At 44.8% G+C, this 27,965-nt stretch overlaps 1 protein-coding gene across 5 annotated transcripts in view; it reads left to right on the forward strand.

Annotated features, from left to right (window-relative positions):
- Positions 1–18,883, forward strand: part of LARP4B (La ribonucleoprotein 4B) — a 108,686-nt gene extending 89,803 nt beyond the window's left edge. For 3 of the 5 annotated variants that reach the window (XM_038390356.2, XM_043509588.1, XM_043509589.1), the window contains exons 15-17: positions 1,840–1,964; positions 8,732–8,840; positions 14,963–18,883. In XM_038390356.2, coding sequence (XP_038246284.1) covers positions 1,840–1,964; positions 8,732–8,840; positions 14,963–15,244 — 516 coding nt within the window. In that variant the 3' untranslated portion in view covers positions 15,245–18,883. The remainder of the gene's footprint in view (positions 1–1,839; positions 1,965–8,731; positions 8,841–14,962) is intronic. The other 2 variants (XM_038390359.2, XM_043509591.1) reach the window with 2 other exon arrangements.
- The last annotated feature ends 9,082 nt before the right edge of the window (positions 18,884–27,965 follow it).

Genomic DNA, 27,965 nt, shown 5'->3' on the forward strand with positions numbered 1-27,965 from the left:
TTTGCCAGAGGATGTGAAGGCCAAGATTATAACAGGGTTCACAAAAGAACTAGGTAAGTTCATGGAGGATAGGTCCATCAATGGCTGTTAGCTAGGATGGACAGGGATGGTGTCCTAGCCTCTCTCTTTGCCAGAAACTGGGAATGGGCAAGAGAGGATGCATCACTTGATGATTACCTGTTCTGTTCATTCCCTCTGGGGCACCTGGCATTGGCCACTGTCAGAAGGCAGGATATTGGGCTAGATGGACCTTTGGTCTGACCCAGTGTGGCCGCTCTTATGTAAAAGACAGGAACAGAACCTAGATATTCAGTCCTTCGCTGATCATGCACCATACTCTCCCTCTAAATATAGCTTGGGAAACTCTTTCAGAAGAGCTCTGCGTAAGCTTGTCTCTTGCATCACCAGAAGTTGGTCCAATAAAAGATATTACATCATCTGCGTTGTCTCTCTGATCTCTAACCATGAAATTTTAGTGCTCAGTCATGCAAGGAGTTGAGCACTCAAGCCCAAATCCATCATATGCTTCTATCAAGACTATTCATATAATTATAGTTAAGTATGTGCATAAGTGGTGTGTTGGATTTGGGCCAGGATGTTCAGTACCTTGCAGGATCAAGCCTTTACCCACTTAACTGTGGGTGCAGAGTGGTACTCTCTTCTAGTTAATTTCTAAATACCAACTATGCACGTGCTGCATGCAGCTGCTCATGATTTCGTTTTCACCAAAGTGTAAGTCTCTGATTTTGTTCAGAGAAACTGAACATAATTAGTATGTGGTCTGAATCATAACTGCCTCACAGATTACTGTTCACCTTCATGGAATTGCCTATCCACAGACCCCACTGTAGGGATCTCATGCCTAGCCACATCAACATGGAACCAATTTTGAGTGTAGTTGGAGGACAAAAAAATTCCCGCATGCACGCATGCATACACTGCTCCCCTTGCTTCGCTTGTCTGCTTGCAGAAATGGTCACAGAGCCAACCTCTCCCTTCTGTCTTACTTGATGGACAAATATAATATTTTTAATTGGTTTTGTTAGAGCTGGTTTTAGCATGGATAAAGTTTCTCTTTTAATTTTGCAGCTATTTGGATTTTAGTATGTCTAGGTCCTCTTAGGCCTTGCCCAGGAGGAAGGATCAGTCTTTTGGGCAGTGGAGAATTTTAAGGTTTTTTGTATTCAGTGGTCAGTCCCACTTCAGATGGGTGTGAAAAGGGCCCTTTAGGTCTTGGGTAAGAGCACTCCTCTAAAGGCTGTGATGCCTACACACTCTTCTCAAAAAGGTACTGAAGCCCATGAGACACTTAAAGAGAACTTGCCTTTACAAAATACCAAGTTGAAAGAAGTGATACTGTTGTCAAGGTGCCCTGTTAAAAGGCATTGAAATGAGCTTCACCAGCTAAAAAATTAGGCTTTTGGGACAGAGCCCAAGAACAGCACCTTTTCATGGTGTCATTGGTTTCAAATGGCTACACAAGAAGGTACTTCAGTAAGGATCCTACTGTTGGATCCCAAGTATGGATGTACCCATTGGATCTGTCTGACCAAAGCCCAAGGAGTAAACATGTTGTTTTGGAAGGTGAAAAGGATGTTGGGAGACTCTGAACCATCTTTGTTGTCAAACCATGGCTGCTCTTTTCTTCTCCTCTTCTTCCCCCCCCCCACCCCACCCCATCCCGGAGGTAACTTAGCTTCCTTTATGTTCAGCATTAGCCTGTTGATCTGTGGCTGTTCACTATAAATTAATATGTAAATCATGTAGCTTTCTTGTTCCTTTGCAAGAACAAGGGCAGTCCTAACACCTCTGCTTAAACATGTGGTTTTGTTTTTTTAGAACCTAAATGTGGATGCAAGTACAAACACTATTCCTTCAGGAATTCCTCGAGAGCCATTGTTGCCAGCATCTCCTGCTCTGTCTGGGACATTTGAAAGGTCTCCTTCCCCATCCCAGTCTCCTGAGTAAGGATTTAATTACATGCCTCTAATTATTCTTTTCTGAATCGAGTTTGCATTTTCAAAAGTTTAGGTACACTGTGTGTAACTAGCTATTGAATCCTTAATCAAGGAATGGAGTAACAATATCTCCTGTGTGAACTATACATAAAGCAGAAGGCATTAGCTTGTTTGTTGTGTAATAAATGTGCACACTTTATAGTTGCTAACAAATTGCATAGTCTTGATTCTTAATATCTGTAAATTTTTAATAAAATGGCAAAAAGAATACTTTAAGCCAGGGGTGGGGAACCTATGGCCTGTGGGCCGAATCCTGCCTGCTGCTGCTTTTCATTCGACCTGCAGCAAATTTCCATGCCGTGGGGCTGAAGCCGCGAACTCTAGCTTGCCCTACTGCAGGGGGGAAGCTAGGATTGCCAGGTTGTTAAAAGTACAGTCAGCTCCCAGAAGCGACTGGCCACTAGGCCCAGGGGTAATCAAGGAAGCGCCTCACACTGTCCCCTCCCCTAGCGCCAGCTCTGCAGCTCTCATTGGCCAGGAATCTCAGCCAATGGGAGCTGTGGGGACAGCACTGTGCAGAGCCGGGGCAGTACTGGGATGCCAGTGATGCTGGTCCAGTACACCCAACATGCCTTGGCCACATCGGACAAGCCGCCTGAGGTGCCACCTGTGCCACAATTGGAGCATGGCATGGAGGCAGAACCCACGCCCTGTACTCTGGTGCCAAGGGAGCCCTCCCCTGACAAAGAAGGGGGTGATACCATCCCTCAGGCCACTCAGTTGTCATCATTGTCCCCTGAGTAGGTGGTGGCTGGACCTTCCCACAACAGCAGTCCACCCAGACAGTTTTAAGGACCACGAGGCCCTCCTTAAACGGGTGGCAGAGAATCTGGGCTTTCAAATCAGAGAGTTTAAGAGGCAGAAGACCTCTTCAATGTCATCTCTGCCACCACACTGGCAAAAATGGCATTGCCTGTCCACCCAGGAGTGATCAAAATAGCCAAGTTGGTGTGGCAAACATCCTCATCTATTCTGCCAACATCCAAGAATGCAGAAACGAAATACTATGGCCTTGGCTACACTTGCAAGTTGGAGCGCATTAAATCAGCCCGGGGCGCCCTAACTCCTGAGGTGTTCACACTGACAAGGCATGTAGAGCGCCTGGACTCTGCAGCTGGAGCGCTCCTGATAATCTACCTCCACAAGAAGCATAGAGCTTGCTGCGCCCTGGCTGAAACGCCCGGGTGCCAATAAGGACAACGTGTTGCATTACAGCATTGTGATTGGTCTCCGAAACGTCCCATAATCCCCTGAAGTCAAGTGGCCACTCTTCTCATTGTTTTGAACTTGGCTGCAGGCATGCGTCTCCCCTTTCAAAGCTTCATTTCTGACAGCTGGCATGCTTATCTGCTCCAGGACAAAGCAAACCATTACTGTGGAATGCCCCCTGCTGCAGAGGCAGGCGAGTGTGGTGAAAGAGGGGTGGGGGCTGATATTGGGGTTTTCCCTTTCCCTCTGCCACTGTCTGAACTTACAAAATAGCATGCTGACACACTCTGCCCTCCAAAACAATCTCTTCCCCAGCAAACACAACAACACACTCCCTGTCACACTCCACCACCCCCCTTCCCTGATTTGAAAAGCATGCAGCCACTTGCGCACTGGGTTAGCTACCACAATGCACTGCTCTCTGTGGCATTGCAAGAGCTGCTAATGTGGCCATGTCACTGCACTGGCAGCTGACAGTGTGAACACACAGCAGTGCTTTCCCTGCTGCAGTCTCCGAGGGCTGGCTTAACTCCTGGCACTCTATATCTGCAAATGTAGCCATGCCTATGTCCCTGCCAAGAGCTTTGAGTATCTGTATATTCATCCCCCTGTGGTGAATGAAAGGGACGGACTGGGCCACCCCAGCAGAAGGCCCAAAACTAAGGAGGCCAAGAGATTCAACTTTTTCAGGAGAGAAATTTATTAGACTGTCAGCTTACGGTTTAGGGCAGTGGTGGGCAACCTGCGGGTGGCATGTGGCCTATCAGGGTAATCAGCTGGCGGGCCATGAGACCATTTGTTGACATTGACCGTCCACAGGCAAACCGTTGCCACTGGGAGCTGCAGGCGGCCATGACTGCGGATGGTCAGTGTAAACAAACTGTCTCGTGGCCCACCAGCCGATTAACCTGACAGGCCGCAGGCCCCAGGTTGCCCACCATTGGTTTAGGGTCTTTAACCACCAGGCCCTGCTGGAATGTTATAACTTTAACCTGTGGGACTTTCTCAGTAAGTTCAGAGGCCCTCCCACAGGATCATGGCCAAGAGTTCACTGCATTGGTGAGCAAAAGCATGGTGGTGGCCCAAGGATTCCTCCAGATGGCCTGAAATGTGATGGACTCGGCTGCCGTGTTGGTAGTGGCCATGTGACGTAGCTCCTGGTTGCAGGATTCTGGGCTGTCCAAGGAGATGCCTACCATGATACAGGATCCCATTTGGCGGTTCGGGGCTCTTTTCTGAGCTAATTGACTCTAGGCTCCATGGTCTCAAGGACTCCTGAGCCACCCTCCATTCCCTGGGTTTGCACATCCCTCAGCAGTCCACGAAGCCGTTCCACCCTCCGCCACTTCCTCCTCCAACGCAATCTAGGCCCTGGAGGGCCCCAAGTCTGGCTCCTACAGGGACAAGGACAAAGGGCTTAAGAGATGCTACCTGTTCTCTTCCCACCCGGGTGCTCAACCTGACCTTCCCAGAAGTCAGGAGGCCAGCAGTCATTTTGAGGGTGTGCTCAGCGCCCCCACCAATGTACTGGATCCAACCCTCTGTTTCCTCAACTGCCTCCACACTTTCTGGTCAGCCTAGCCCCGTGTCACCTCAAACTGCTGGGTGCTAGATATGGTTTCTTCGGGCTACACCCTGCAGTTTACAGCCGACCATCCCTTCCCATCCCTCTTTGGGGACCCTTCTCATGAGCAGCTCCTCGTTCAGGAGGTCGAAAACCTCCTGTGCCTGGGGGCAAAGGAAAAGATTCCTTAGAACGTGGAAGGCAGAGGATTCTACTCCCGCTACTTCCTAATTCCAAAGGCAGAAGGGGGTTTCAGACCCAGACTAGACCTTTGTCGCCTCAACACATTACTCCAGAAGTTGAAGTTTCGCATGTTTCCCTGCCCTCCATAATCCCCTTCCTGGATCTGGGAGACTGGTCCACCTACCTCGATTTAAAGGACGCATGCTTCCATCTTTCCAGGGCACCGGCACTTCCTCCGCTTCATGTTGGGACAGCACCATTTCCAGTTTACGGTGATGCCCTTTGGTCTTTCGTCGGCTCCGAGGGTATTCACAAAATGTATAGCTCCAGTGGCTACTTACCTGAGATGTCGGGGAGTCCAAATATACCTGTACCTTGACGACTGGTTGATAAAGGGTTGGTCTGCCACTCAGGTGTGGCGGCACTTCACCTGGTCTGTTCCACCTGTTGAGATCTGGGTTTGATAATAAACGAGAAAAAAATCAACCGTAACCCTGGTACAATGCATGGAGTTCATCGGAGCGGTCCACAACTCCACTCAGGCCAGGGCCTTCCTCCCCAAGTCTCGATTCCAGGCCATGGCAGACTGCATTACGGGCCTGTGAGCCCACCTGCTCACCACCACCCACATGTGCCTGAGGCTGCTGGGCCACATTTGCAGCATGTACTTACATGGTCTGGCATGCACGACTCCCCCTCAGACCTCTCCAGGTGTGGCTGGCATCAGTCTGTCCCCAACCGGCACAGCAGGGACCAGGCGGTCAGGATTCCAGACAGTGAACTGGCGTCCCTCATCGGTTTTGGAAAGTGTTCCCTTCACGGCCCCATCCTAGTTGGTGACCCTTGTCTACGATACCTCAGACCTGGGCTGGGAAGCCCACCTGGGCACTCTCAACATTCAAGGCCATTGGTCCAGTCTCAATCGTTCCCTTCATATCAATGTCAGAGAACTCAGGGCTTTTCTACCTTTGTATACAAGACAGGGTGGTCCAGGTCCTGACGGACAACATGGCTACAGTTTTCTGTATCAACAGGCAGGGCAGAGCCAGGTCATCAGCCCTTTGCCAGGAAGCCATCTGCCTCTGGGTCTTCTGTCTGCAGTACAATATCCATCTCATAACTGCTCACCTTCCAAGGTCCAAGAACGCATTGGCAGTTCGCCTCAGCAGGACGGTCTCATCTCTCCACAAGCAGTCCCTTCATCCGGAGGTGGTCAGCTCCATCTTCTGCAGGTGGGGAACTCCCCAGGTGGACTTGTTCGTGTCCGGGCAGAACAGGAAGTGCCCAATCTTCAGCTCGATTGGAGGAGGAGCCCTGTCTTATGCCTTTCTGCTCCCATGGTCGGGGGATCTGATGTACGCCTTCCCTCCTGTACTGTTGCTGCCCAGGGTCCTCATGTAGATCAAACAGGATAGGGAGAAGATCATCCTCATAGCATCAGCATGGCCACACCAACACTGGTTCAGCATCCTGCTGGCCTCTTGGTAGCAACCCCGTTCCAGCTACCGCTCAGACCTGTTGTCCCAGAACCATGGCAGTCTTCTGCACCCCAACCTGGTGACGCTATATTTGATGGCTTGGCGACTGCATTGTTAAACACACAGGAGCAGCAGTGCTTGGCAGAGATTCAGTGCGTTCTGTTTGGGAAGCAGGAAGCCCTCCACCAGCGCAACCTACATGGCCAAATAGAGAGACTTCACCTGTTGAACTGTGGACAAAGATGTTCATCCTGCGTGGGCTTCGCTGCAGCTTATTCTGGACTACCTCCTGCGTCTCAAGCTCCAGGGCTTGTTCCTCTCAACGATCAAGGTCCATCTAGCAGCTATCTCAGCCTTTCACTTGCCGTTGCAGGGTAAGTCTGTTTTTGCTTAGGATTTCACAGCCAGATTCCTTAAGAGCCTGGAGTGGCCTCTACCCACAAGTCAGAGATCCCGTCCCTCAGTGGGACTTGTATCTGGTGCTGTCTCAGCTCACGGATCCTCCCTTTGAGGCCCTGGCTTCCTGTTTTTCTCCTGAAAGGTCACATTCCTGGTTGTGGTGACGTCAGCCCTTCCGGTATCTGAGATTCAGGCGCTCACCTCTGGGCCATGTACGGTGGCTCCTTCTACAAAGACAGGGCCCAGCTAAGGCTGCACCTGGCTTTTCTTCCTAAAGTAGTGTGTTTCATTTGAGCCAGGACATTTACTTACCGGTCTTATTTCCAAGCCACGCAAGTCAGAAGAGGGGCACAGTCTACACACCCTGGTTGTCAAGAAGGCTCTGGCCTTCTATGTGGATAGGACCAAGTCATTCTGTAAGGCGACACAATTGTTCATCGCTGTGGCCGACAGGATGAAAGGTTACCCAATATCCACTCAAAGAATTTCTTCTTGGATCACTGCCAGCATTTGCTTCTGCTACAACCTAGCAAAGGTGCTGCACCTGGTGATTATCAACATTGACTCTACCAGGGCACAGGCCTCCTTGGCAGCGTTTCTGGCCCATGTGCCTATCCAGGGCATCTGTAGGGCTGCCACCTAGTCATCCATCCACACTTTTACGTCCCACCATGATCTTTCCCAGCAGGCCTGGGATGATGCTGGCTTCAGTAGGGAAGTACTGCAAGCCGCTAAGCTGTGAACTCCAAGCCCACCTCCGTGGATACTGCTTGTGAGTCACCCAACATGGAATCGACATGAGCAAGCACTCGAAGAAAAAATGGTTACCTTCCTTTCATAATTGTTCTTTGAGATGTGTTGCTTGTGTTCATTGCATTACTTGCTCTCCTACCCTTCTGTCAGAGTTGCCAGCAAGAAGGAACTGAGAGGATGCAAGCCGGCGGCGCCTGATAGGCCTCTGCATGGGAGCGCCACTCCAGGGGGCACCACAGTCAGCCCTATGGATACCTCTAAGGCAGAAATATCAGACAACTGTGCACTTGGGCGCACGCACACCTGAAATGGAGTGGACATGAGTAACACATCTCAAAGAACAAGTTACAGAAGGTAGGTAACCGTTTTTCATCAAGCTTGACTATACAGAGGACAAAGAAAGTCGGCCCATGGGATTGTGGGTTGCTTTTGGCAGACTCCCAGAGCCAGGAGTCCAGTCGGGCTGTGCCTGCACTGCAAAGCAATGAGGTTTGTCCTGGCTTGACTCTGGCTTGAGCCTTCCACTCCCATAGGGTCCTGGGACCCTGGGTCTGAGCCCTACGTTAGTGTAATTTGTGTGTAGACCGAAGGGGATTAAGCTTGAGTCTGAGTTCAAACCCTGGGCTCACATTATATTGTAGACACCCCCACTTACAGAACAAAGGAGTTCGTAGACTAACTCCCACAGCAATATTCAATATCACTTTGTGCATACAATAATAGAATTGTTTCCAAGTACTGTGTGCCACAACCTGTTTTACTTGAGACTTCAGAATCAGAAAATAAGATTATAGAAAGATAATGTGAGCTTTGATGTCCTGGTCTATCTCTATCTCTATTTTCAAACAAATACAAACTTAATTAGAATTTGTAACATGTTCCTTATTTTAAGTTATGTATTAAAGAGTAATAGTTTTTAAAATAGTAGGGTTTAAAATATATAGCGAATTAACTTTTAAAAGGTTGTTATAGATGTCAGTTCACATATAGCTGTAACTTTCTTGCAGTCTAAATCAGTCTGATTTAAAAGTACTCTTTGATGCGTAATCTGCTCACATGTTGACTTTTCAAGTTCCAAACATGAAGATAGCTTTTCATGAGCTTCACTTTCTGACATGTGCTTGCAGTGACTCCAAGGTTGTCGATAAGCAGCAGAGAGAGACACAAAGTATGGAAAGACTTTCTTCAACGCTCAGTACTGCATGTAAATCAGTACAAGTCAATGGGGCTGCCATAGTAAGTGATCATATTAGCTATTTTTTGTAAGTGTTATCACTTGATGTATTAACAGTACAGCGTTTCCATTGTTTGTCCATTGATACGTACAGCTGTGAGCCCAGCATCTTTACTCTTGCCTCAAGTCTCTTCTGATTACTTGCAATAATATAGCTGTATAACATTTTGCAGAAAAAATGGCAAGAGTATTTTTGCATTTTCATGATTAAAATTTAGCTCACTGAAGAATTAGAAGGAACGGTTAGTCATAGGTGGAGTGACTTTTTTTTTCCTGAGCACCAGTAAGTGCAATTTTGGAGTTGGAAAGGCAGGAAAACATCGGTTTACGCAGTTGTCGTCATTTTACGTTCATAGTGGAGAGTGTTGATCTGGGAGCACCATTTAACTAACGCATTTCCTCTTCTCATGATTTGTTAACCCACTTCCCCATAGTTTGGTTTCACTCTATCCCCTCCCTCCTGCCTCTCCTTCCTCTGTTACTTCCCTAGATCTCCCAACATTACCTCTATCCATTATCCTACCAAACGTTTGTGGAGTTTTTGGAGGTCACTCAGACCTTAATATGTTTATCAGGGAGACTGAAACCTGCACTGCACTGCCTATGTACTCCAGGCACAGCAAGGTGTGTAATGGTGAACTTTATTGATCACAAAAGGGGATGCTTGTCTGTGTTGGCAGAGCCTATGTACTAAAACCCTTAAGCACATGTGTAAATAATGTCTGCATTGCAATGAAAGCCCAGGGTTCATAGAACTCAAGTTAGCAGACCCTGGGTTTGTTAACTTACGGCTAGAGCATCTCCACTCATTTGTAATCTCTGGTTACTAATTATTGAAACCTGAATCCCAATCTGGGGCTCTAGCATCTACATTGCATTATGCAGGCCTGAGTCCAACCACCCATATCTCAGACTTCCTAGCACCCTCCCAGAAGATGTCTGCTCTGGTCCTTTGTTCATCTTGCAGTGTGTGTAAACTTGACCATCCACCAAACTTGACCGTCCAGAGGACAAAAAGTCAGCCCATGGGATACTTTTGCGTCTCCCAGACCGTAAATCTAATGGGGCTGCATCTGCATTGTAAAGCATTAGGGCTTGAACCTTGGGTCCTGGCTTGACTCAGGCTTGAACCCTCTACCCCCAAGGGTCCTGGGAACCTGGATCTAAGCGCTGGATCAGCAGGATTTATGTGTAGATGGAAGTGGGGGTTAAGTTTGAGCCTGAGTTTAAACCCTGGGCTTACACTGCAGTGTAGACATACCCTTAGAGACAACATTGCGTGAGGCACTGTTCCAGTCCCAAACTTACTTTTATCCAGAACACCCAAGTATCATCTGATGACTTTTGAGCCTTGTCAACAATTGGATGGCATGTCAATAACTCAGACAGTATGGGTAGCTTCAAATATTTAACTGCTTTTTTGTTACGTCTGTGGTGCTGTATGCAAGTATCCATGTTTTCTTTTGATTCATCGATTTAGCATATTGCCCAAAGCAGAAAGGACAAGTTGACCTCACTGTTGTGACCTTCTCCTCCTCCATATTTAGATATCTGATTTGGCAATTTTTTTGTCTTTTAATGAATAACATTCTTCCAAACTCCCTTCTTTCTTGGTTCTGTTGCCCTTTTCCATCATAATCTGAGAAGAGGAGAGAGAACCGGTTAAGTGGAAAGTTCTTAGAGTGCTTGCCTGTGTCAGTTCTATGTTAGGTTCATGCACATGCATGATGGTGGGAAATTTTTCCCTTAGCGGTATCCAGAGGAACAGTTTTTGGCGCCTTCTGGAGTCTCATGCTCCTGCGCCAGTATATTGGATGCCGCCAGCCCCACAGCCTCTTAGTTCATTCTTACTGCCTGTGACAGTTGTTGGAATACTCCTTGCTCTTGCAAGTTCCCTAGTGATATTTGTTCTTGGATTCTTCGAGTTTTTTCCTTGTATATAGTTTAAAACTTGTCAAAGCACTGTGGCAAATGCCATCCTCTTTGCCCCCAACATCCTAAAGGGCAGAGGGAAAAAAAATATCCCTGCCCAAAGCTCTAAATACATGTACTCCCACCCAAGCACCTCCATGGTCACTGGTGGTCTCATCTGCAAACAGGACAGATGGGCAATCTAGTACAACCCCTAAAAACAAAGACCCTAAGAAACTTCACCTTTTTGGTAGAAAAGTGTATTCAACTGCCAGTCTGCAGCTATGTATCACCAATCAGCAAGCATTGCTGGGGCGATACAATTGCAACACTTGGCATTCAATGGCCAAGTTAAGGGACTCTGCCCAGGAGTCAAAAACAAGAGTTCTTCCATCTTGGAAGAGGGTAAGGCAATGGCCAAGGCCTTTCTTCAAGCAGCGTTAGATGTAGCCGATTTGGCAGCGCAATAGATGGATCTGCTGTCTCCATGTGACGCAGTTCGTGGCTGCAGTCCTCAGGGCTCTTGAACAAGGTTCAACTGTCCATCCAGGACTTCCCATTCGGGAGCAATGCCCTGTTTTTGCAGCAGACGGACACCAGGCTGCATGGACTGAAGGACTCAAGGGCCACCTTGCACTCCTTTGGGTTCTAAGAACCTCCGACATCAGGGAGGCACTTCCGGCCGCCACCGCCACCACCCACATACTCGGGTCCACCTTGACAAAGATCCTATAGAAGGAAAGACCAAGACTTTAATGCCGCCTATTTTCCCCATTCTCCTTGACCCTGCAGTCGGACACCGCTCAGGTGGCCCATGGCAAACAATTTGAGGGTGTGCCCCAGGGCAACACACCAGACTAACCCCAGGATCCAGTCCCCCTTTTATTTTTGCACCGGTTGTCTCTGTTCCTTTCTGCATGGTCCCGAATTATCTCAGACCATTGGGTGCTCAACATCATAACATCTGGTTACACCCTGCAGTTCTCCCTCCCTCCCTCCCCATCCTTCTTCAGGGACCTTTCTCACAAGAGACTTCTCATCCAGGAGGTGGAAACCCTCCTATGGGCAGGGGCTGTAGAGGAAATTCCTCAAGATATGAGGGAAAGGGGATTTATTCCCGCTATTTTCTAATCCCAAAGGCCAAACTGGGCCTCAGACCCATCCTAGACCTGCATCGCCTTAACATACATCTCAAGAAGTTGAAGTTCTGCATGGTCTCCCTGGCCTCCATCATCCCCTCCCTGGATCCAGGATACTGGTATCCCTAGACTTAAAGGATGCCTATTTCCATATTTTTATTTTCCATGGTCACATGAGATTCCTCCGATTCGTAGTGGGCCAGTGCCATTACCAGTTCACAGCTAGGTCTACTTATAAATGAGCAGAAATCAATTCTGGCCCCAGTTCAGTGAACAGAATTTATAGGAGCAGCACTTCATTCTACCCAGGCCAGGGTCTTTCTGCTGGAGTACCAGTTCTCAGCCATGTCAGACTTCATCATACTTTTAAGAGCCCCACCCGTTCACAAGCGCCCGGGTATGCCTCAAGCTGCTGGGCCACATGGCAGCATGTACTTACTTGGTCCGACACGTGCGTCTGTGCTTTACACCTCTGCAGATGTGGCTGGCATCAGTCAAAGCTCCCAGCAAACGTGATTTGGACCTACTGATCACGGTCCCATCGCACATCCTGTCATCCCTGGCTTGATGGACAGACCCTTGATTTGTGTTGGAAAGGATTCCCTTCACAGCCCTATCTCTATCAGTGATGTTGGTCTCTGACGCGTCTGATCTGGGGTGGGGAGCCCACCACGATGGTCTCCATGCACAAGGTCTCTGGTCATAGGAGGATTGTTCCCTCTGTATAAATGTCAGGGAACTCAGGATGATACCCTAGGCCTGCCAGGCATTTTTCCCTACCTGATGGGCGGAGTTGTTCAAAGCCTGACAGACACTACCGCTGCAATGTTCTACATCAACGAACAAGGTGGAGCTCGCTCATCAGTCCTGTGCCAAGAGGCTCTCCAGTTATGGGACTTTTGTGCAGCATGGCATTCATCTTGTGGCTTTGCGCCTCCCGGGGGCCAGGAATTCGCTGGCAAGTCTCCTCAGCAGGTTCTTCTGGTCTTGCCTCAAGTGGTCACTCTACCCACAGGTGGTCAGTGCGATCTTCCAGAGTTGGGGGACTCCCCAGGTGGATCTGTTCGCATCCAGACTGAAAAGGAAATGTCAGCAGTTTTGTTAAATTGACAGGCTTGACAGAGGCTTCCTGTCAGATGCACTTTCCTGCCAATACCCCTGCTGTACAAGGTCCTCTTGAAGATCGAGAGACAAGATAAAAATCATGATGGCTCCAGCCTGGCCTCGAGAGCATTGGTTCGGCATGCTTGTGGATCTCTCCGTAGCAACCCTGCTCGAACTCCTGCTCCGAACGGATCTACTCTCGGAACCAGGGCTATCTGCGCCACCCAAACCTAGTGTCCCTTTGTCTGATAATGTGGCTTCTGCCTGGCTGTATGCTGAGGAATGGGCCTACTCAGCTCAAGTGCAGAACATCCTGTTGGATAGCCGGAAGCCCTCCACCAGGACTATCTACCTGGCCAAGTGGAAATGCTTTACCTGTTGTCTTCCACCTCCAAGTCCTAACTTCAATCCAGTCTGGACTACCTGCTTCACCTCAAACTCCAGGGCTGGCCCTTTTATCAATCAGAGTGCATTTGGCAGCTATCTCAGTTTTTTCATCCTCCGATCCAGGGCAGATCGTTCTTCTCTCATGAAATGATGCTCAGGTTCTTGAAAGGCTTGGAGAGGCTCTACCCTCAGGTCCACAATCCAGTCCTTCCGTGGGACTTGAATCTGGTTCTCTCTCGGCTCCTGGGTCCCCCCTTCGAGCCATTGGCATCCTGCTCTCTGCTGCTTCTCTTGTGGAAGGTCACCTTCCTGGTAGTGATCACTTTGGCCTGACAGTTGTACAGAATCAGAGGTTTCATGTCAGAATACCCTTTCAGTTTTCTGTAAGGATAAAGTCCAGCTACACCCCCATCCAGCATTCTTACCAAAGATGGAGTTGCAGTTCCGCTATAACAAGGACATCTTCCTACTGGTTTTCTTCCCGAAGCCTCACCAGTCTAACGGTTATTCTGTTTGGATGTTAGACGGGCTTTAGCCTTCTACATCAAGAGAACTAAACCCTTCTGTAAGTTGACGCAGCTTTTCATCACCAAGGTAGACAGAATGAAGGGCCTCCCCTTTTCCTCTCAGAGGATCTCCTTGTGGATAACCGCCTGCATCAGGTTCTGCTATGAACAAGTGGGGGTGTCGCTACCGGCTATCGTGACTGCCCATTCCTCTAGAGCACAAGTTTCTTCAGCAACTTTGTGCAGGTACTGATTCAAGATATCTGCAGAGCCGCTACCTGGTTTTAAGCCCATATCTTCGCATCCAACCACACAGCCTGGGACAACGCCAACTTTGGCAAAGCAGTTTTGCAAGCCGCACAACCATGAACTGCAAGACCACCTCCATGGATACTGCTTGTGAGTCACCTAACATGGAATCAACGTGAGCAAGCACTTGAAGAAAAATTACCTACCGTTTGTAACTGTTCTTTGAGATGTGTTGCTCACGTCTATTCCATGACCTGCCCTCCTTCCCCGCTGTCTGCATTGACGGCAAGAAGGAACTGAGAGGGTGCAGAGCTCGCGGCACCCAATATACTGGCACGTGAGCGTGGAACTAGAGGGGGCGCCAGAGGCAGCCTTATGGATATACCGCTAAGGGGAAAATTTCCGACAACCATGCATGTGGGCGTGCACACACCTAACACGGAATGGATATGAGCAACACATCTCAAAGAATAAGTTATGAAAGTTAGGTAACCATTTTTCCAAAGGAGGCAGTCTTAGTATTAGCAAATATATCTGTTAAACTTTAAAAGGAGATAATTCTTTACCCCTGTTCCCACCATCTTGTTCAGGTTCAGATGGGAGGTTATACTCTGCTGTTCAGAGATAAACCTATTACGCGAAGATTTGTCTCTTGCTTCCAGCCAGTCTTGGCTGTAATGCTACTTGCACAAACTTCACATGCTAAATTGTGCTAAATCTTCCCTGTAGTTGCGTATATTGTCATGCATAATTGCTGTGCTACATAGTCACAATGAAGACTAATACTGTGTTAACTTCAGTGTCTTCTGTTTATCTTCCATTTCACAGGAACTACGAAAACCTAGTTATGCAGAGATTTGCCAGAGAACAACTAAGGATCCACCTACGTTGCCGCCCCAGAAAGAACAGAAGCCAAACACTGTAGCTTGTGGGAAAGATGAAAGAAAGCCCACAGAAACAATAGAGAAAAACAGAGAACCCCCTCCCACAAAGTCAAATCCAGGACAGCCCAAAGACCAGAGGCGACAGTCAGGGCGCAGATCGCCCCCTCCAGCCATTGGGAAACGTTTAAATAAAGAACAGAACACCCCCCCAAAATCTCCTCAGTGAAACTAATGCTTGGGAGGGGGTTGAAAAGAGTTCTACTTCCCACCAATTAAAACCCATGTTCCCACTCAGAGTACAGAGAATGAGTTGCTGGTTAGGGAGCTTGCAGTGCTGCTAGGCATATAAAATGCCTGCATGTTTTTTCTTCTATGAAATAATTTTTTACCCTCTTGAACAAATGTTCTATTTTTCCAGGATTTAATTGATCTAAACCTTGTATTTAGGCTGGTGCTTAACTGGAGGTGATGCTTAGTCTGATTATTTTCAAGATGGAAAATGTGTTCTCTTAAAAAATCAATTTTTTTATGAAGCCTCCTTGTGGCAATGTGAATCCAAGCTCAATACAGTAAGTATTCCTGAACTGTGCTGCTGCAATTTTTTAATAAACTGGTCTGCAAGTAACTATATCTCTAAAATGTCCAAAAGACTGATAATGGCAGCTAGCGTAGAGCGTGGAAAAAAAAAATCGTACAAAAATAGTATGAATATGACCTTGAGGATTTTTTATTGAGCTGCTGTTCCAAATATCAGTTGTTAAACTTGCACTTTTAGGTTAAACTAATAGTTGATTATAGCATTTTTTTAAAACTAATCCTTTTTGATGACTTTTGCAAAAAAACAAAACAAAAAAAAGTAAGTCCTCCAGACAGCACCAATAGAGATGTTCTAAAATATTTGTGTTCTGATGTACTGCAAGCAAGTAACCAGCTTCTCACTCCAGAATAAAATGAATACTATAATTTCCAAATACAAAGCACATTGTGAATAGAAAAAAAATTGAGGTTGTGAGCTTATATAGTGGTGAAGCCTGCTAATGGCTGTTATCACAAGAAAGCACAATAGTGTTCTTGTGATGATCTAAACTTCCCCCTCACCAGGATGGAGTTAACTAGAGTCATTACTGTACTTTCTAGTTATCCCTGTGCTCAGTGTAGACTTTTTTTTTTAACTTGGCCCCAAGTGCTCTTTGAAAGAGTTCATATCTTAGTCAGCCTAATGTTGACGTCTTCCTGTAACTACAAGCATTGGCATGTGGATTTAAATTTTTCAACCCTTGAGATAATGGTATTTGTTTTTTGTGGTGGAGGAAGAGATCCCTGCTGTTTACCTCTGGGATGAGGTTTCTCACACTTTAGAAGTGATGCGCTTTCTGAAGGACAAGGATGCACTAAATTTAGCAAGCTTCTAATAAAGTTGAATATAAATTATTTTTGTTTTAAAATGCCTAAAAATTTTCTTTAAGTGTTTAAATAGCAGGCAGTTCAGATAAACCTCTTTCCTGCTGAATATAACAGTACAGTTTATTCCACAAAAATGTTTGTTTAAACAACTGATTTTTTAAAAATTATTTCCATCCAATATTTAAAGACTTGAATTTTATTTAAACTTGAAAATGACTTTGCCTTAACTTTTGTATAAGACAGCTTAGAGTTAATGAAGTCTGACCCCCTTAAGGGTTAGCATGAGTTAGTTACAGAATTACTCAGTTACAGTATGTATCTATTGTCACTGGTCTTACTGGGTAAACATACTGTAGTACAGGAACTAGCAGCAGTTTTTGTAATATACCTTAAAGATCGTAAACAGTTGATCTTTTTCAGATTGTTGAAAAATCTGTAAATGCAAATAGTCAATACTGTATTAAATATGTGCACTTGGAAGTGTGTGCTTTGCTTGTACAGTTGTAAATAATCAGAACATATAAAAAGGTACCCTAAAGAAAAAAAACTGATAAAAATTATTGATATATTATAAATGTTGCTGTTGAGCTGGATGTAGATAAACTAAATGTTGTGGTTTGAATATTACTTTAATTTGTTGTTTTCTTTTCTTTTATTCTGGTGTGCTGAACTGACTCTGCCTCTTCACTGCAAAAGGGAAATGGAAAGAAAGTCTTATTTCAAAGCCCTCAAATGTTTTCATAAGTCTCTCTCTAAAAGTGTGCATTTTAACCAATAGGTGTTCCAGAACATAATATAAATAGTTAATTCTGGCAGTCTAGCAGTTCAACTGAAATTTTAAAAATCCCAGTAATAAAATCAAACAAATTCATTGGGATAATAGTTCAAATAGCCAAGAAAAAAAAACCCTGAAGCTTATTTGACCACCTCTTCCAGAGAGAGAGAATCCATGCTTACATAGATGGATAATGAACTTGAATATGGCTGTGTGTGCTTAAAAAAAAAAAAAAAAGGGGGGGGGAGTAGCAGTTAATTTCTCCGCAATTTTTATACTGCGGATATCTGATGGTAATGAATTGACCTTTTAAATCCAGCCTGATGTGTACCACAGAGTTGGTTAAAATGGGCAAGATGAGATTTGTTTGTTCCTTTGTTAAAAAGCACACTTTGATTTCTTTTGGAGGAGATAAACTCTGACAACAGCGAACATCATCAAAATTTAGAAACCAGTTCTGTCATTGGATTTTAGTATTCTTATCCTTTCCCCAGTGGGCAGTGAAAGTGGCAGCTAGACTTGTATATGGCTTAGGCCAGCTGTGTGATTTGTTGTTTGCCTGCTGAAAGTGTAAACCTCAACAGCTGCAAACAATACAAAATGGTCACTTACAGCAACAGTGTACAGCTAATCATAATAGCCAACTGGGACATAAGGTAATATATTGAGACCAGCGGATTGTGTTGTGCTGTTATAATGTATTCTGCTGCCATTTGTACTAGGTCAATACACTGTAATTACTGCTTACCCAGCAACAGTCTGTTGCAACAGGAGTTTAAACCTTGCTCTGATGTGGTTTTATAGCTTTATAAAAATAAGCAAAAGTGACCTGCCAAGTAGCTGTATATGATATACAAAAACTTATCTTTGCTGCATTTACTTTTGAGATTTTTCCACTTAGTGACAAAATGGACTTTCAGAGTAGAAAGTTGTGATGTTGCATGCAGACTGTTGCTATGGTTCCTATAGCTGTTAACATGTGGCTTTTAAAAAGTTAAAAGGAAAAAATCCTCCCAGAACGCAGTATCTGAGTTACAGGTTCAGAGATAAAGTAATTAAAATTGGCATTTTAACTTGTAGGATTGTGTGGTGATGCTTTTCATTTGGAAGTATAAAACAAGTTAACACAGGATCTGAGACTCTTGTTCCAGGAATGTATTTGAAAAAAGGTTGCTTTTGAGACTTAATATGAATTTCATTTCAGATCAGTCTCCACCATGACATCATAATTTGCCACTTAGAAATCAGTGGAAAGTGGCAAACCTTTATGTTGCTGCATTATCTTCTGAAGATTCAGCAGTTAATATGGAAAGGCCCTTTGTTTGTGGGTGCAATGCAGTGTATCACAAGCAACAGCTGACTGTAATGGTGCATACCTATCTCTATATCTCCTTCAGCTAGCAACTTTAGGGATTTTTATGTGCTTTGTAACCTATTACACTAATAGCAGCAGACAATCGAAGACTTTCAAGGAGAGCTAACAGCTGCCAATTCATGACATAGAAGTGTAATATGGAAGCTTTTTTGAGGGTTTTTGTTTTTGTTCTACTTCTTCCATTAAGACTGGAATCAAGCTTACATGTAAACTATTGGTAATTTAAGTTTCCTTTTGTGTCATAAAATGTAAAACTGTCTAATTTGAAAAATATGTAGGTTATGAAAAATAAAGATTTAGGCACTGTTGAATTCTTGATATTTTTTTGATTTTTTTTTTCAATTAAACGGTTCACCGGTATTGGTCACTCTTACCTTTTTGTTTTTGCTCACATTTGTGGAGAGTACGTTGCTTCAACATTGCTTTATATTATGGATGTTTCTCTGCTGTGAATAGATTTGAAATTAGTTTATAAACCATGGTGTAAAGATTAAACCTCGTAAACATGTCTTCACAATTTAAAAAGATGAGCAAACAATTGCACGCCTTCATTAGGAAACAGTTAATGTAGGAATGATGCTTGTCCCACTGTACGTTGATCTTTTTATGAATGCTTCCATTGCAACCCCCTTTTGGGGATTTATGACTGTCCCATAATACTTTGGGCTTCAATTTTGGATTGAAACTTAGTGTCCTGGTACATGACTTTCTCAGTCTAGAAAACTGTTTGTAAGGCACTACCTCAGTTACATTGTTTGGCTATTTTATTCGATGGGGAAAAAAGTGTTTTGGATACTCTGCCCTCCAGGTTTAAAAAAACAAAAAACCTTCAAAAATAATTGAAGTCCTTTTATTTCTTTTAGTCCAGCATATGAATTGGCTGCATTTAGTATTTACCAGTTGCGAGAACCAAGTTTAATGTTAGCAAAATAGATACTGGGTTACCCATCAAGTCTTAGTGTTTTAGCATGTGTTGTATATTAAAGAGCCTTTAGAGCACAGAACTCCCAATGATATCTCTTAAGTGGTAGAATAGTACTTTCTAACTGTCATTGGATGCTGTTTGCTAAGCTGACACCTGTCTGTCTGTTTTTTCTTTCCATTTCCCCTGTTGCCACCACTAATGGCAGCTCTCACAGAGGGAGAAACATTTGGGGTGCCATTGTAGACCAGCTTCTGGTATTTTAAACACCATAGGCTTCTTTACACTAGGAATGCTTATTGTGTTAGCTAAATAATTATTGGTGTGGTAAATGCTGAAGAGGACAGGTCACTGCTTCAGAGCAATCTAGAGCCCTTGGTAAGCTGCGCACAGTAAACTACGTATTTTAATATAGCTAAATGAATGCATCAGGGATTGAAGAATGTAGGCCATACTTACACAGTGGGGAACTCTATCCTCAGAACCAGTGATTCTGAAAAAGATTTGGAGGCCATGGTAGATAATCCGCTAAACATGAACTCCCAGTGTGACACTGTGGCCAAAAAGCTAGGGATGCATAAATGGGAATCTTTAGTAGAGAGGCACTGGTCTGACCACTGCTGGAATACTGTGTCCAGTTCTGGTGCCCACAGTTCAGGAAGGCTCTTAATAAATTAAGAGGGTTCAGAGAAAAGCCATAAGAATGATTAAAGGTTAAGAAAACATGCCTGCCAATGATAAACTCAGGGAGCTCAATCTATTTAGTTTAACAAAGAGAAGATTATGGAGTGACCTGATTAATCTAATAGCACTTATATAGGGAACAAATATTTAATAATGGGCTCTGCAGTCTAGCAAAAAAAGTATTACATGATCCAATGGCTGGAAGTTGAAGCTAGACAAATTCAGAGTGGAAATAATTTGAACAGTGAGAGTAATTAATCTTTGGAACAGTTTGCCAACATTCATAGTGGATTCTCCATCACTGGCAATTCTTAAACATCCAATATTTTTTCTACAAGATCTGCTCTAGATATTATTTTGGGGAAAGTTCTATAGCCTGTGCTGTGCAGCAGGTCAGAGTAGATGATCACAAAGGTTCATTCTGGCATTAGTATCTATGAATTTACACTCTGTGCTGACAAGGACTGTTACGGTTAACTGTGACTGGCTGACAGTGTTAAATATGGCACATCCTTGTCTCTACATTTGTGTGCTTAGTATCTGTTAGAAGGATTGTCTGCACAGGACGATACTGCACAGCAAAGCGGGGCATGCATCTGCAACGAGCTAGCTTGCTCCCTAGTAACATCCCCTGTGGACACTGCTACGGTGCTCTGAAAGTACCAGTGTGCTCTTTGACATGCTGTACTTTACAAGTAGTAAGAGCCAGAGTGCACTCTGGTACTTTGAGTGCACGGTGCTAGTGTTCACATGGGATGGTACTGCACACCAACCTAGTGTACTATAGATTCACACCATGGCTTGCCGTTCACTAATGTCTCATGTAGACACGTCCTTAGTTGATGTGTTCAAACACAATGTAACTTTGCAGTGTGAACAAGACCTTCATCTAACCTAGGGCGTTCTCAGACTTTTTTTGCTGACCCCCGTTGAAAATATTTCAGACTGTGACAACCTTCCCCCCCCCCCCCCCCCAAAAAAAGGGATAGCAAATTACTGTACATCCTCATAGGAGCACTAAATTAAGCATGTAATCATTATCCCTGCAGCCAGAGGCGCTGAAATATTTCAAGTTCCCAACTAGAGGACGCTGCCCAGGGGAAGATGGCGGGCAGGGTACAGCAATACCATACTATGCCACCCTTACTTCTGCGCTGCTATTGGGGCAGCACTGCTTTTGGAACTGGGTGGTCAGCCTGTAGTAGCCACTGTCTGGCTACCCAGCTCTGAAAGCAATGTCATTGCAAGCAGCAGTGCAGAAGTAAGGGTGGCAATACCATACCATCTCGCGAGCCCCCCTGCAATAGCCTTTTGGGTCAGAACCCCAGTTTGAGAAATGATCTAACCCGCTGAGAACACATTTAGAAAACGTGTTTCAGAGCGGTAGCCATGTTAATCTGTATCAGCAAATACAACAAGGAGTCCTTGTGGCACCTTAGAGACTAACAAATTTGTTAGTCTCTAAGGTGCCACAAGGACACCTCATTTTTTAAGAAAACACAGCGACTCAGAGTACATGTACCCAGCAAAAAAATCCCCCACAGCAGTGTCTGAGAGCCTGGGTTAACTGACTTGGGCTTGACCTACAGGGCTAAAAATAGTGTAGACATTCTGGCTCGGGCTGGAGCCTAACCTCCGAAACCAGGCCAGGGGGAGGTCCCAGAGCCTGAGCTGCAGCCTGAGGCCAAACATATCGACTAAGTTTTAGCTCCATAGCATAAGCCTAAACTGGTTGCCTCAAGTTGTGAGACTTGCTGCTATGGAGGTTTTATTTTTGTTTTTTTTTTTTTTCCTGGGTAGACCTACCGTGAAGCACCAGAAGGTGGCTTACGCTAGAGCTACAACTGGTGAAGTTGCACTGGGGGTGGGATTTGGATTCTACAGTGACCTAGGTTTAGGTAGTGTGAGTATAGCCAAAATGAGTAAATGCCTCCTTCATTGAGGCAGCAGGAGCAGCAGCAGTTTGACAAATATTCTGCCAGTGGTGCACTGACATTGGTATTGAACAAACACAAACTACTCAGTTTTATGCCACTAGAAATAGAGGAAAAAGCAAAGATGGGAAGGATCATCATCAGGTAAGTATTCTGCAAGTTTTTGGCACCAAACCTGCTAGCTGACTCATTCTCGGACTCTAATCCTAAATTCCATTTAAGGGTATGTCTACACTGCAGATAAAAACCCACGGCTGGCCTGTGCCAGCTGACAGGTTTATGGGGCCTGGGGCTGTGGGGCTGTCTCATTACAGTGTAGAATTCCAGGCATGGGCTGGAGCCCATGCTCCAAGACCCTGCAAGGTGGGAGAGTCCCAGAGCTTGGGCTGCAGCCCAAACCTGAGAGTCTACACTGCAGTGAAACAGTCCTGTAGCCCAAGCCCTGGGAGCTCAAGTCAGCTGGCACAGGCCAGCTGCAGGTTTTTATTTGCAGTGTAAATATACCCTAAAAGTCTTATTTTATGGCAAATCTTGTATAAATTTTGTCTCTTTTAATGTATAATAGCTGTAGAATCTTTAAAATTAAACTTCTTACCCTATTGACTATCATAAGGTTTGGTCAATGCTGAAAAGCTCTACCAGTTCCTTTAGGGGTGTGATTTTTTTTATACTAAAATAGCTATACTGGTACAAGCCCTAGTGTGGATACTTGTTTTCCTTATGTATGTGAATAGGCTGTACCAACATAGAGGAATTGTACTGCTATACTAGCATAGTTTAAAGCAGCACAACTTTCAGACGCTTCCTACAGTGCCACATTTTGAAAATCCGTTTGATAAAACGGAAACCAATGGGGATCCAGGTTACTTACTTTTGGTCGTAATTTTATCAGTACTGTGTGGGGAGAGGCTTGCTAACTTCTTTTTTTTTCCTCCAAAATGTTGTAAGACCACAGTTTATGGAAAAACTTCAATTTGAGGAGAAGTGTATGCTTGTATGCCCTTATTTGATTCATTTGAATACTAACACTTTCCACCATTTCAGTAGCTTTATGTTCACATTTACTGTGGGTAGACAGTTGTCTGTAGAGCAGTAAATCTATTATAGTGAAGAGCACTCTGAGGGAAGAAAGAATAGATGGATAAATTTGGAGTCATAAAACATGATAGCAAGGCTCAATAGATGTACATAATTACCAAACAGATGGAATTATAGGTGCCTAATAAAAATGCCTCTTACATTTTATGCCATTAGGGCTCCAGTTCTGGACATGTGCCATGCACAAACTCCCACTCCTTCCTGCTCTTCAGATCCCAGAAGGATTTCTACCCTACCTACACCCACATCTGCCTCTCCACTCTAACAGCTCTTACAAGCTTATCATTACTTCTAGAAGCTCTGCCCTTCTCCCCTACTACTATCATCCTTCCCTCAAACTCCACCACTTTCCCCACCTGCTCTGGCAGTTTAATCTTGTAATTCTTTGCTATAAAGTCTCTCATGATATAATGTTTGCTGATCCTCACATGTGAATAGCAAGGTGTTTTTCATAGATCAATGTGCTCTGTGTATTGTAACACGTTTAATATATGTTGAACTTAATTTTTCTCTTGCCCCCCCACACACACACTCACATGAACATTGTTGGTGGTATGTTTGAAAGTCCATGGATTAAAATCAGTTTTAGATTAAACGTGTCAGATTTGATATTTTAGATTTGGGGATCCCAGACTAGTTTTCAGTGCAAATTAAACAAGTGTGGTCTGCCTCTGAATATTTATAGTTATTGCTGGTTTTCCAGTGAGTGAATGATATAGTTGTTCAGTTCTGTCATGCTAAAATCTAAGTATACTTCCTATGTTCCATGTTGTGTGGAACAAGTCCTGGGTGCGCTGAAGGAAAGTTCCTTTATGAACACTATGGCAAGGGAAAAGTGCAGGTTAGAGATGCTGCTTCAAGTGATAGACATCATATTGACTCTTTTGCTGTGAAGAGTGTGTTCTTATGCATTGAACTGGCTGCTTTCCTGTTAGTGAATCTTGAGAAAATGCAAAGGCTTTCTCTAGTTTGGTGTTCTGGATGTGCTGGGGATCCTGGCCAGCATCCTGCATATAGTGGACATGTCCCTTCCTCTGACTAGTAAAATTTAGCGGGGGAAGGTATTGAAACCTTTGGAGGATGGTGACATCTTGTATGTGAGTGTTTGAGATTGGAAGCCAAGCCAAAAGGGAACAGTCAAGGCTTGCTTATGTGAACTTGGAAACAGTGATTCCTTTTCTGTTAAAACTCTGGCATTGGGGGAGGGGGGTGCTATTTTGCATATCAACAGTGGGAAGTGGAAGGTACACAACTCGAATTTAGCAGTGTGCACACCCAGCATGTTGTTTAGCTTGACTATACTACTGTGCATACCATTATTTCAGTGCTTTCTGACATAACTAGAAGGTTGAGCAGCACTCATCAAACTTTTTCTGTTTTTTTCCATATTTCAGCATCTGCAGGTTGCTTGATTCAAGCATGGTGGGAGAAGTGGGTTTTGTTGCCATCTTTCCTCCCATGGAAAAGATGAGTGACTAGTAAAACCATAGGAGCATGCTAATGTTCAAGAGCTGGTCCCTATATGCCTGAGATCAGAGATTTCTAACAAGTAGTGTCTATTATCTGTGCAGTTCCCCTCATGCTTCAAATCAAGGGTATAAAGGTCAGTATGGACAGATGTCTCTCTATTTCCCTATGACCACCAAATGGCCTGAGTCGGAATCCTCTGTGTACATAGATACCTCCATGTTTCCTCTTCAGAAGCTGTAAATATATTGTACATGGTTTTTAGTATTTTAGTGTTTATACTGTAAGACTAAAACACTAATTAGTATAGCTTAGCTTTTCCCCTCCTTGAGGACTCTCTACCTGTGGACAAAGTCAAGGCCCGGAGTCCCAGGCTTAAGAACTGACTCTCCTGCCCCAGCTCCTTCTCCATGACTGACTAACACAGGCACTGCCTCTATAGCCTGGGAGAGGTTTCATATCTCAACTAAGTGCAGCATTTGCCATTCTTTCCCCCCTCTAACCCATGAGGGGTGAAAATGCTATCTAAGGAAACATTTTGTGGCGATGGCCAGGAGCCTTCAGTTGGATCCAGTCCAGGGAGCCCTCCCTTGCATACATCGGCCTCAATCCTTGAGCAGCACCCCTCGGCACACAAGTTCAGGAGTGAAAGCCAGAGCTAAGCAAGCCCAAGGAATCATCAACTGGGGCTTCTCATAAGGGTAAGAGCCACTCTTATAAACACAAGGCTAGATCTCTTCCCAGGTCTGCTTCCAAAAGAAGGGACCTTTCTCCAATGGTCAGTCAGGTGAGTCCTTGGATGTGGGTCCTAAGGATTTCAGCCCGTTAAACACTCTGAACATGAGGATAAATCACAGAGCAGAAAGGATCCACCAGTAACAGTGACAGCTCTGACTCAAGCCTAAGAATCAGCACCACAACCACCATCTAAGAGTTCCCAGTCAGATGCTTTGACAGTACTTGCCCATACCTGGAAGGACCAGCTATCCCCTGAGACCATGGTTGTGCTGCATCTGTCAGTCCTAATTACTGGAACACCCTATGCTCTGGGACTAACTGAAACCTACAGTTCCCTGAAGGATGTCTTCACCCTTCTCTATCTTCAATCTGCTCTTTCAGGACCAGTCCTCCTGAGACACATTTTGACACCAGAAAAGGAAAAGATAAGATGGGGATGTTTCCCTCTCCCACCCATAAGCAGGAGCTTTCAACCTCTGGTATTGACAGCTCCACCAGTCCAACAGGAACCAGCTTTGTCTCTGGACAAATCGGAAGCTCTAGATAAACCAACTCCCCTAGGAGATGAGTTCAGACAAAGAAACTCTCTGGAGTCCATCTTCCACCCTGATACAACGGTCTGAGGGATCAATGGTATCTGATGCTGTGGGATCCCCCTGACTGGTCAGTCCTTCATGTTGACCCTATTGAGGTCCATGGAATCGCTGTGTTAGATGTGCCGGATCTGTCCATGAGTCCCATTGACCATCTCCTACACAACACAGGTAACAGGTGTTTCATCGTCCTCTCCAGATGAAGCAATAGCCCCATATTTGCCATCCCTGCCTGACAACCACAAGTTCTGCTAAAGATTTGCTGTGACAAAACTCAAATCCATTGTCATAGCACCCTACCAGCCCAGACAATTCTGATTTCTGGTCCTTCTTCAAATGTCATCCCATCATCTCAAGCATCTGACCCTTTCTGAATCTTTTAAACCATAAAAACAGCAAGACCAATTTCCCCAACAAAGGCTACCTTCACCTCATGGCCTAGTATTTGGAGGGGCATCAGAAACATACAGGCTGTTCAGTCTATTCTCTATGAAAGTAGAAAAGACTCCACCAGAAAATGTTCTATCTAAATGGAGGCATTACCTTATGTCCAGGTAGAGAAATCCGTCCTCTCCAGAACCTGCAGATATCTCTATTTGAGACTCTCCTTTCCCTGAAGATTTCAGGGCTTTCTATTAGTTCCCTGTGGGTCTATCTAGCAGTAATCAGTGCCTTCTATCCTCTGTTAGGACACTCCATTTTTATTCACCCAACAACAATTAGATTTGTGAAAGGTCTAGTAGGACCTTCCCACTGGTGGGGAAATCTGCACCACAATGGAACCTCAACTTCCTACTATCAGTACTTACCAGACCACCCTGTGAACCACTGGCCACGTGTTCTGCATCCCACCTCTACACACAGGCCACTGTTTTTAGTCCCTATCACATTGGCCAGAAGAGCAAGTGAACAAGGAGCACTCACGGCTGACCCTGCCATACACCATTTTTCATAAGGAGACTGTTCAAAATTTGTAACTAAGGTAACTTCACAAATCAACCTATTAACTTACCAGTATTCTTTCCAAAACCTCATGCTTCCAGTGAGAAAAGAAGACTTCACACTCTGGATATCAGACAAGTTTTGGCACTCTACCTGCAAAGAACTGAATCCATCAGAAAATTATGAGGGTTATTGGTTGCATTACTGATCGCAAGGATGAGCATTAGCTGCTGAGACTCCCTAAATTCATTTTATCCTGTGTCATTCTTTATCCATTGGCTTGTATTCCTCCACTGGATGAGGTGGAGTCCATTGCACTACTGCATAAGTAACCTTAACATCTCTTTTAAGAGGTGATTATACTGCACACCTGTAAGGCAGCTACCTGGAGCTCTATCCATACATTCATGAAACATTAAACATTAGTTAAAGCCTGTTCTGGAGATGCAGCTGTTGGGCCAGCAGTATTACAAGTATCATACCAACTGCATTCTTGCACCCTCCTCCTGTTTAAGTATTGCATACCTATTACCCATGGGGAATACTCAGGGACCAGCACTCAAAGAAGAAATGGAGATTTCTTACCTGCAACTGGAAAGTCTTCAAGATGTGAGGTCCATATTTGCAAATCACTATCCACCATCCTTCTTCTCTGATTCGAATCCTTATGATTTACAGTAACAGTGGAATTGGAGAGGCGTCCATCAGGAGAGCAACTGTGCAGGCACAGACCAAAAGATATTGCTAGAAATCTCTGATCTCGGGTACATGGTATGCATGTGTGGAATACAGATAGGGACCATCCGTCTTGAAGAACCTCCAGCTACAAGTAAGCAACCTCAATTTGTTAGTCTTTAATTTTATTGGTCAGGCAAAGATGTTTGGGAAGCAAAATGATTCCCTGGAGGTTTGCTGTCTCAATGAAAGAGTGTTAACCTTCTGTTTTTAAAATGACCTTTTAGTGGTCTACAGAGCATTTACTAGATGGTAAATCTGTGAAAGAAACTTTGCCTAA

Source organism: Dermochelys coriacea, chromosome 2 (genome assembly GCF_009764565.3).
Source record: "Dermochelys coriacea isolate rDerCor1 chromosome 2, rDerCor1.pri.v4, whole genome shotgun sequence".
Classification (NCBI taxonomy): domain Eukaryota; kingdom Metazoa; phylum Chordata; order Testudines; family Dermochelyidae; genus Dermochelys; species Dermochelys coriacea.